This window comes from Apodemus sylvaticus, chromosome 5 (assembly GCF_947179515.1).
Source record: "Apodemus sylvaticus chromosome 5, mApoSyl1.1, whole genome shotgun sequence".
NCBI lineage: Eukaryota > Metazoa > Chordata > Mammalia > Rodentia > Muridae > Apodemus > Apodemus sylvaticus.
In genome coordinates, this window is record NC_067476.1 from 9,512,251 (window position 1) to 9,523,553 (window position 11,303).

The 11,303-nt window shown below is 50.4% G+C and overlaps 1 protein-coding gene across 1 annotated transcript; it reads left to right on the plus strand.

Annotated features, from left to right (window-relative positions):
* Positions 1–8,147: 8,147 nt before the first annotated feature.
* On the plus strand, positions 8,148–8,432 carry LOC127684115 (cytochrome c oxidase subunit 6B1-like). Its single transcript, XM_052181084.1, has one exon. It carries the CDS (start codon positions 8,169–8,171, stop codon positions 8,430–8,432), a length of 264 nt encoding a protein of 87 aa, XP_052037044.1. The 5' UTR covers positions 8,148–8,168.
* Positions 8,433–11,303: the final 2,871 nt, after the last annotated feature.

Sequence of the window (11,303 nt, forward strand, 5' to 3'; positions counted from 1 at the left end):
AGCCGGGGACACAGTGGCACAGAGAGAGGGGAAATCCACAATGGGCAGATGAAGAGGCAGAAGCCAGAGGGCAAAGGATGCCTAGGAGGGGGACACTTGGCTGGGGACGTGGTATTTGCAGTGAGGTACGGAGTGGCAGGGAGGGGTGGACACACCCCGGCTTGTGTAGGATGGTCCCTCTGTGGGAAGAGGAGTCAGGCTGCTGCTTGTGTGGCTGCATGGCTTGTTCAGAGAGGGGCTTGCTCCACTCAGGCAAAGGTACCTGTCCACTCACAGTCGTCTGTGGCTACCCAAAGGCCTCCCTGCTGGATAGCGGGACTGTGTCCTGGATCTGTGTTGCTGGGTTAACTGGTTAGCTTCCATAGACCAACAACTTCCCCTGACATTCCCATTTGTATAGTTATAGTTAATTATTTACATTGTGTTTGTGTGTGTGTGTGTGTGTGTGAGGTGTGAAGTGGGCTCACGTGCCACAGCACACAAGGGAGGCCAGAGAACAGCTTGGGAGGGTCGCTTCTCTTCAAGCAACATGTGAGTTCATTCGGGCTATAGAACTCAGGCTGTCAGGCTTGGAGGTGACCCGCTGAGCCGTTATTCCCAGTAAAAAATGTATTTTTATTATTTTAAGTGAAGTGTGTAGTGTATGTCTGCGTGGGGCTATGTGCATGTGAGTGCAGGTGCCCACGGAGCCCGGAAGCACTGGGTCCTCGGGAGCTAGAGTTACGGCTGGCTGTGAGTTGCCTGCCCTGTGTCCTAGGAACTGAACTTGGGTCTTCTGCGAGAGCAGTGTATGGCCTTTCTGACCTGCTATCAGCTCTCCCGTTTTAGACGGTAAAACCGAGGTGTAGAGAGCTCGACTGACCTGCTCGCACTCACAGCTGCTGAGATGCCAACCTAGGATCTGGCAAAGGCATCCTGGCTCACAACATTTAAGTTTCACAGGGAAGCAACTGCCTCCTTCATCTCTGGTCCCACGTGGCAAGGATGTTCAGCTGCTAGCTCTCCTGGTCTCCTGGAGGACAGTCTTAGCAGCAGTGTGCCACCCAGCTGTTCCTGTCCCCTGGCAGCTAAGACAGAGATAGAGTCAGCTGATGCAGTGCACCTACAGAAAGATGTCGGTGCCAGGAGTCCACCTCCTCCTCAGCTCCGAGTAAGAGGAAGGCGAAGAGGAAGTGATGCAGGAAGGTTTCGGGGTTCCCTCTCAGGGATGGTGACTGAGACTCTAGCTTTTTTTTTGAGGTACTCTGGATGGGCTAAGCTAGCCTGTCACCAACTGAGCCACACTCCTTTGAGGCCACCTCCCAACTACACGTGAATGTGAGCACACCGAAGGAAAGTGTCACATGAGTCTGTTGCTCAGCCTGCAGGAAGAGAGAGGTCTTTGTCCCCTGTCCTTTGTCCTGAGGTCTATGATGCTGGGTTGCTGTAAGGCAGGAGCGTGTCCCCACAAACTCTTGGGCACGCTCTGTGTTCTACAGCTTGTGTACCCTATAGATTTAGGGGTACTTTTGATCTGAAGTCAAAGGTTTCCCTCTCACAGAGAGGAGGGAGGGAGGAGCAGAGACTCCTGAACCACACGCTATGGTCAGCAGGAAGCACAGCTAGGGTAAAAGCATGCTATGAGTTTGATCTCAGAGAGTCAGGTGGCGATGGACATAGCCAACCCTTGGAGGCCATCCTCTGACCGCCACACATGCACTGTGGCAAGGCTGGTCATTCTCCCCACTCCTCACAAACGTAAAGTTTCATGCTGAAGTATGTGAAGGGAATAGGTGGGTGTAGAAGCAAAAGATTGCAGAAAAACCCACGGGCAGCCCAGCCACAGCCAGAGGAACCAGCTCCCAGCATGGGCCTGACAGGGCTGGTTCTTGTCACTACCGATGAGGTGAATGGGGTGGGGTAACCCACACGTCACAGGACTTCTTGAGCCCCTTACTGGTGAGCAGAGGCTCCAAGCTGGGAATTTTCTGTCTATTTCTATAGTACCTCATTGAAGTCTCATCCATCTTCCTGAAGAGGGCCCGCAGTGTGTCTGAAGTCCTAGCTTTGGCCAATGGCACTGGGAGCTACAGATGGGTTTTAAGAGAGGCTATGGCATAGAAATTCTTTCTATATAATTGGATTAGGCTTGCCACATAAAATACAAACTGAAATATTAGATAATTAGTCAATAATGTTTTTACCATATATGAAATATTTAAATACTACACTAAACTTGGTTTGATATTTATCTCAATTTCAAATGTGAGTAGGTGTCCTTTAGGATAATTTTAACTTTCTTTTACATTTATTTATTGTTTTGTGTGTAGTATGTGATATGTATGGTATGTGGGGGTATGTGTGTATATACAGGTTTGTAGTACATGGTCATATTTGTGTGGTGTTTATGATGTGTAGTGAGTGTATGTGTATGTTCATATATGTGGTATGGGCAGTGCACGCACGGTGTGTATAGTGTGAATATATGCAGTGTGGTTTGTATATGTGCTATGTATATGTGTGGTATTCATGGTATGTGATAAGTATATGTATGATATGGTTTGTATATGTGCATATGTGTGTATGGCATGTGTGTATGTGTTATGTATGTGTATAGTATATGCCATGTGTATGTATGTATACAGCATGTATATGTATGTGTATGATATGTATGTGTATGGTGTGTGGTGTATGCATGAGGTGTATTCATGTGAGTGTGACCGTGTACACACCTGTGTATATGTGTGAGGAGGCTAGAACAGGACCCGAGCCATCCTTGTTTGCTGCTGTCTACATGAAGACATACCTCAGTACATGATAACCATCTCAGCGAGGACATTGCCTGGAGGGCTCTGGAGATCTGCTCTTCTCCTCGCCTCAGTGCTGGGGATGGTCGTGCACAGCCATGCTCATCCTCTTAGTGGGCGCTTAGGATTTGAACTCAGAGCAAGCATTCTTGCCACTGCACCTCTCTCCAGTCCCTGTTCCCTGCAAACCCTACATGACTACTGAGCACCCAGTGTTCTCAGTGTGGCTGTAGGGAGGCTGCTTCTCACAGAATGTCTTCCCTGGCTTGGGGCCTTTATCTCCTCCCCATAGCCTGCCCTCCCAGATGGGGCTCATGGAAGGTGAGACTGAGCTACGGCTCTCAGTGCAGGGGCAGCCAGGGCTGCGTGTATCTCCTTCCCGGTCCCAGCAGCTGGACATCTGTCAGCCAAGGCTTGGGAGATGCACTCATGGTGTAATCCTGTGAGCACTGTGTGCGGGTCTAGCCTTCTGTTAGTCGGGGCTGTCTAGAGCAGCAGAACCTATAGAATGAGTCTCTCTCTCTCTCTCTCTCTCTCTCTCTCTCTCTCTCTCTCTCTCTGCCTCTCTCTTCCCCTCCTTCTCTCCCTCCCTCTCTCCCCCTCTCTTTATCTGTATACTTGAACTTTCACAGCCAATCATTGTTGGACAGCCCCTCCCCCTGTGGTATGTTTCAGGCTATCCTCCTCAGGGATGGATGTCAGTCATGTGGGTAGAGAAATGCAGGGCATGGAGGAACTATTCTTTAGATAGATAGATAGATAGATAGATAGATAGATAGATAGATAGATAGATAGATAGATAGATAGATAATGGGTTGATGGATGAATAGATAAGGCAGGTAGGTGGATAGATAATAGATAGATGATAGATAGATAGATAGATAGATGATAAATAGACAGACAGACAGATAGATAGATGGATGGATAGATAATGGATTGATGGATGAATAGATAAGATAGGTAGGTGGATAGATAGATGATAGATGGAAAGATGGGTAGATAGATAGATGATGGATGGATAGATCTGGGATTTATTAGAATGATAGGCTGTGGTCCAGCTAATCCAGCAATGGCTGCCTATGAAAGCTCAAGAATTCAGAAGTTGCTCACTCTGTGATGCTGGATGTCCCAGCTGGTCTTCAGTAGATTCTGGAATCCTGAAGAAGTAGGCTCTAATGCCAGTGAAGGAATGGACTTCATAGCAAGGTATAGAGGAGAGCTTCCTTCTTCCAGCTGAAAGTGTGGCCCAGATTAAAGGCGTGCTTTCTGTCCTCAAGGTCCAGATTAGAAGTGGATCTTCCTACTTCAAATTAAGCAAAAATCCTTCAGAGGTGTGCCCTCTTAGATTTTAGTTAATTTCAGATGTAGTCAAGCTGACAACCAAGAACAGACTCCACAAGCCTGGACTTCACTTGTGACTTACTGTAATCTGATCCTGACTTTGTTAACTGGGTCTCACAAGGACTTCCCTCTTTACAGATACCAAAACCCAGGGTCAAATATGCAGGGACACCTGGTCAACCCCAGTGTGTGAAGGCAGAGCCTGTGAAGTACCAGAAGCCCTGTCTTGTGTGGGCTCTTGGGACTAGCCTCCTTCCTTCATGTAGCTCCTCTTCTCTGGCAGAGGTAGCCTTGGCTAGCAGAGGGGCCAATGTGGACACCGGGCTCTGCTTCTGTTCCTGCCCTCCCATTGCCTCCTTGACTTGATTAAGCCTTGGGTAGGTGTCCAGTCCCAGCTGCTCACTAGCACTCCCGCATGCCTGGGACTCCCACAAGTTCCAATTTAATTTATTTTGGGAGGATCATGGTGCTCTAGTGCTTAGGAGCTTCCAGAAGATTCTGTACCATGTGGAGTATATGGGTATCCAGTGAATTAGAAGACAGTGGACTGAGGAGAGTGCCAAGAGTAGAGGGGGTTCCTCCATGTTCCACACTTCTCTACCCACATGGCTGAGCACTACCTTCGAGGAGGATGACCCACAGTGTATTGAAAGAGGGGGTGGATATTCCTGGGGAAGTCCCCAAGCTTGCCTACCTCAGACTTGGTGTAGACTTAGTTCTCCTGCCCACTTGTTTCCATCCACCATCCATCCAATTGCTTATCCAACTATCTATCCATGGAGTCACATCCATAGCTATTGATCTTCTTACCCAAGTTGCTCAGATATCACTCCATCTCCTAACACATCCAGTTCTCATCTATTCATCCATCTTTCCATGCATGCACATGTGTGCAAGCACACATGCATCCATCTGCCCACTCACCTTCCATGCATCCATCCACGCACTCAGGTATCTGACATGCATCCATTTATCCATCTGTCTGTACATCAATCTACTACTCCCCTACCCATCAAGGCAAGTTATGGAAGAAAATTTTATTTTGGCTTATAGTTTCAGAAGGATGAGTCCATAGCCAGGAGGCATGCAGCGAAGGGCAGGGGTGATGGCAGGAAGCAGAGAGATCATATCGTTTCCTACAAACATGAATCAGAGAGCAGACTGGAAGTGAGGTAGGGCTATGAACACTCAACCTGCTCAGGGCTGGACATCCGCCCATCCCTCCATCTATCCATGCATCATCCATCTACTCTTGTGTCTGCTCACTGATTCATAAATCCATACATCCATCTACTCTCATTCCTATTCACTTACCTGTTCATCCATGCTTGAATCCACCCACTCACCTACACACTTATCCATCCATCCATCCATCCATCCATCCATCCATCCATCCATCCACTCACTGTCCATCCATATATCCACCCATCTACTCACAAACCACCCATCCATTCACTGTCCATCCATCCATTTATCCACTCACTGTACATCCATACATCCATCCATCCACTCACCAACCATCCATCCATCCGCTCACTGTCCATCCATTCATCCATCCATCCACCCATCTACTCACAAACCATCCATCCATCCATCCACTCACTGTCCATCCATCTATCCAGCCATCCACCCATCTACTCACATACCATTTATCCATCCATCCATCCACTCACTGTCCATCCATTCATCCATCCATCCACCCATCCACTCACCAACCATCCATCCATCCACCCATCCACTCACCAACCATCCATCCATCCACTCACCATCCATCCTTCCATCTGTTTATCTGTCTCTTTTTCTTTAAGAGTTGTTGAGATCTCTTTTGTGCTGGGTCATGGACTGGAAGTGGGGTATAACATTATGAGCCAATCCCAGTGTCTCCTCAGGAATTCAGTGTAGTGGAAGAGACATTTGTAGAGGCACCGACAGAGAGAGAGAGATGCAGGTGTGCATCACAGATGTGCCTGAGGGAGGGGGGAAGGAGTCCTGGGCTAGGAGTGTAGGGTGGAGGATGATGGAAGATGTTATACCTGCCTACAGCTTTGGGGAAATGCCCAGATGTCTACTGTCAGCCTCCTGTTGTCCTTCATCTTCCTTGGGGCGGCTCCATTCCCTCCAGGCTGTGTCCTGTTCCATACTTTCCTTGCATACTGTTGGCATGCTGGAATGTGGCTGTTGTACTTGGCTTGTATCTCACTGCTGGCTGTGATACAGGTCTTGCTCACTGTCTTCACCTTTCGTGAGCACAGCCAGTGTCTCCTGGGTTCTAATGCTGTTGTCTCACTGCGACCAACCCAGTTGTCTGATGCCATGTCCTGGAGGGTCTGATGACATAACATGCCTTTGATGGGGCCTGTGATGGCTGCCCATGGTTGCAATGCATCAAGGAACTCCACAGACCCTGTTTCCCTTAATACCTGTGGTTCCATCTCTTCTTCATCCTATCAGTGTGTATTCACACGTGCACACGGAGGCCAGAGGTCAGCAACACAACATCTTATACCTTGTTTGATCCCCTCTCTCTCCTCTCTCTCTCTCTCTCTCTCTCTCTCTCACACACACACACACACACACACACACACACACACACACACGGACATCAGAGGACAACCTTGGGTGTTTGGAACAGTCTCTTTATCAGTGACCTGTGAGCTTCCAAGGCGTCTCCTGTCCTCACCACAGGAGCACCAATAGATATTTTACGAGTTACAGATGATGGAAGGCTATTGCATGGGCTCTGGGGATTTGAACTCAAGCCCTCCTGCTTGTGTGGCAAGCACCTTCCCGACTCAACCACTCACCAGCTCTTCCACGATTACATCCTTCTTTCCTTTCCTCCCTCTCCCATTCCTTCTTCGAGCTTGTTTTTAGCACTTGATCTCATATGGCACCATCTGGCCTTGAACTTGCTATGCAGTCAAGGTTGACCTCGAACTTGGATCTTCGGCCTTCACCTCCAGAGTGCTGGGATTATAGGCATTTATCAGCACACCTAATTGTTAGCTGCCTGTGGCGCTTTGTGCTGGGGCAAATCAGTTACTTGTCCCACTGTCATGATTAACCAAACAACAAGGAAGGCTCTATTATAGTACAGCCCATCATAGAAGTGGAAGCACAGTGGCCAGAGCTTCAGGCAGCTGCTTATGGAAGTGGAGAGATGAGGGTTGTTGCATCTTAGCTCACCTTCTATTTGTATGCAGTTAGTCCAACCTGGAAACTTTCTCCCTGAGCTCTCCAAATGTTTGTCTCCCAGGTAACTCCAGAGCCTGCCCGGTTGACTCAATACTAGCAACCACTCACACTCAGCAGACACTCCCCACTGAGCTGCTGCCCCTCCAGCCCTCCCCTTCCCCTTTTGATGGGTAAGAGGAAACACAGTACATGGTCTGGATAGTTCTCCTGACAACAGTGCAGTCAAGGACCAGAGAAGCTCAGGCATCCCAATGGCCCTGCGATGACCCCCAATGGCCTGGCTGGCGCAGGGCCTGGGAGGCAGGAAACCCTTGCTTTTCTGATTTACCTCTTGGAACCTCCCTGATTGAGGAGACTCCAGGAGATTAAATCCCATGGCCAAAGTCACCAGGTCTGGGGCCACACCACGTTCCTGTGGACCTTGTGCTCACCAAAGGGGCCATCAGAGCCTTCTCATTTCCCGGACCATTTCCTGGGCCTGTGGCCTGAGAGGTAGGTGATGTGAGTCCTCTTGGCCTGAGGCAGAGAGGAGCTGTGCCAGCTTCTCCTGTAACTTGTGTGAGAGGGTCTTGTGCTCCAGGTGATGAGCTTCAAGCTGCCCTGGTTTGGGTCCCAAGAGGCTGTGCGGCATGACACAATGACCACACAGCTTTGCTGTGTGACTTACTGTTGCTGTGCCAGGCTGTCAGTTTGGGGACTCTCTGTCCACGCAGCAGAGCCCAGCCTAACACTCTCAATGTCAGGGCCCACCCAACCCTCGCATGAAAAGTTGGGTGAGGACATTGGCGTCTTTGCTAAAGGTCACATTGAAGTAAAGGGGCTCCGGGACAGTCTTTAGGAGTCAGGATGGCTGAAGACATCAAGACTAAAATCAAGAACTACAAAACCAACCCCTTTGACAGCCACTTTCCAAACCAGAACCAGACTGAGAACTGCTGGCAGAACGACCTGGACTTCCACCGCTGTGAGAAATCCGCAGTGACGGCCAAGGGGTGTGAAGTCTCCGTGTGTGAGCGGTACCGGCATGTGCACAAGTCCCTCTGCCCCGTGTCATGGGTCTCAGCCTGGGATGACCACATAGCCAAAGGCACATTTCCCAGGAGGATCTGACCCGGCTCCGCCCACCTCTCCTCTGTTCTTTGTCTTTCTCCCCAGATAGGAAAGCGGAACCTCAGTATATGATGGTCCCTACCCTGGGACCCTGAATCATGATGCAACTACTAATAAAAACTCACTGGAAAAGTTAAAAACAAAAGTTGGGTGAACAATGATGACCCCATCCTGTGCAGAGCCCCGGGCTCTGTTGCTTCCTTACGAAATGGCCTAAGCTATGCCGAGCTGCAGTGTTTCAGGGGACACGATGCTTTAGTGACTAGATGTCACTGGCCTGGTCTCTGGCCATGTCCATGCTCTGGGCTGAGGCAGGGCAACCCCTTTTCTCTGTGAAGTCTTTCTAAACCTGGCAGAGCCAGATGGAGCCTGCACACAGCTGAGGGCCTTCGAGTGAGCACGCTCTGGAGCCAGCCACAGCCACAAAAGCCCGGCTGCTGCTGGCAGGGTGGAGGGGCGTCTGTGCCCCTCTCTCAGGTGTTTCTGCCAGCTCAGAGGCCAGGTGATACCCTGGGCCAAGGAAGGTCCTGCTAACTGCAGCTCGGTGTGTGGGGACTCCTGGCTCTGGGCCTCTCAGCCCATGTCTGTCACACACACACACACACACACACACACACACACACACACACACATACACACCCCGCCATCCCATTTCATTGTGTCTCAGGTGCCAGCTGCAGGTGGAATGTTGTCCCACCCACCTGCCTGGTGAACACAGTCTATTTCCTCACGCCTGGGAATCCATGTGTGACCACATCCTCACCACACCGCAGAGGCGTGAAGTAACAGTTTCTTCTTTTTCCTATTGGATTCTGTCATGTGTGTGCGTGTGTGCATGCGTGTGTGTGTGTGTGTGTGTGTGTGTGCGTGTGTGTGTTTTATTGTTTTGTTTTCTGAAGCAAGGGTTCACTGTGTAGCCCAGGCTCACCCCGGAACTCACTATGTAGACCAGGCAGGGAATTCTTGGCAATCCTTCCACACACTGGGAATAGAGGTGTGAGCCATCATGCCTGGCTTTGAAGTTCTTCTTCCTCCTCCTCCTCCTCTTCCCTACCCTCTTTCTTCCCCTCATTGCTGGGGATTGAACCTAGATCCTCACACATGTGAGATGTATCAGTTGCTTGTCCTGTCGCCGTGACCTGGGAAAAGGAGCTGCCCAGAGGAAAGATTTATCCTGACTCAGTTTTCGGGTCCAGTCCATCATGATGAGAAAAGCTTGACGGCAGGGGCTGGAGGCAGCCAGTTCCTTGCTTTCACAGCAAGGAAGCAGAGAGAGAAGAATGCTGGTATCCAATCCCTTTCTCCTTTTCTCCCAGTCTGAGTCCCCAGCCCATGGGATGGTGCTGCCCGGTGTATGGTGGGTCTGCCCACGTCAGCTAACCAATCTAAAGGCCCTGACAGGCATGCCCAGAGTTCTGTCACCTAGGTGATTTGGGGTGCCATCAGAGTGACTATTAATAACTATCACAGGGAGAGAGCACTCTAGCCCTGCGCTGCAGACTCTGCCACTTGGCACGACCCTGGTCATTTGCTTGTGTGTCCCATGGTCGACTTACCCAATGAGAATGTGGCCTTCATGGACAAGGATGGTGCCAGGCCTGGCTTGACACAAGAGGGTTCCTTTCTAGTTGGTGCAGGGGACCAGCAGTGTCCACTGTGCTTTGCAGAGCTGCGGCCATCTGTCTGCGGCCACTCTGTCCTGGACCTGTCCCACTCTGCTGTGCTCAGGCAATCTGGAGGTCACCCTCAGATCACATGACCATCACACAAACTTAGGAAGTCACTGTATTGCTGCTTCTGACATGGCTGGGGCTACCCTGAAAACAGAGGCAGAAATGAGGTCTGGTGGTTGGTTAGGGAGACTGTGGGTTTGCACATGGTGGAGGGGCCAGCTTGGGTATGTTCCTTTGCTTTGCACTGTGATAAAACAACAACAACAACAACAACAAATGTGACCAAAAGCAGCTTGTGGAGGGAAAGGGTTATCTGCTTTATATGTCCCGGTCTCCATCTGCCATTGAGGGAAGTCGACAGGAACTCAAGGAGGCAGGAACCGGGAGGCAGGAACAGAAGCAGAGGCGGAGGGATGAAGAAACTCACCAGCTCTCGCTCCATGGTTTCCTCAGCCTGCCTTCTTACCCAACCACCTGGCCAGATGTGTCACCGCCCACAGCGGCCTGGACTCTCCCGAATCACTCATTAACCAAAAAAATGTACCACAGACTTGCCCACAGGGCCATCTAAGGGAGGCTTCTTCTCAGTTGAGATTTCTTCTTCCCGGATGACCCTAGCTTGTGTCAAGTTGACAAAACATTACCTAGCACCTGGAGCTCACTCTGTAGACCAGGCTGGCCTCGAACTCAGAAACCTGTCTGCCTCTGCCTCCCAGAGTACTGGGATTACAGGCGTGCGCCACCGCTGCCCGGCTCCATTTTTTTTTTTATACAAAGAAGTAAAGGGGAGCCCAGAGAGGACAGTGAGCAGCTAGGATCCAGCCCAGCACCTGCTCAGCGTGTGCACAGTCCTCCTGGACTCAACGCCTGGTACTGATTGTGGGGAATGTGCATCTGTGCAGAGAGAGAGGCAGAGAGAGAGAGAGAGAGAGAGAGAGAGAGAGAGAGAGAGAGAACTTCTGAGCGGTTGCTATGCCTTGGCAGGTGTTTGGTGTTGGTGTGTGTGCTCTGAAGGTTGGGACTGAATGCTTTCTTCTTTTCAAAGTCCTGTGCCTGCCACGGTGGCTCTGAAAGCGGACCGTTGAACGCTCTCAGCGTCAAGGCTACAGTTCCAGATCAAAGGGTCAGGCAAGACCAGGCCACATCCTGGCACGGGGTGACCCACCATAGGAGCTTTTTAGTCCCCCTGCGTCAGGTC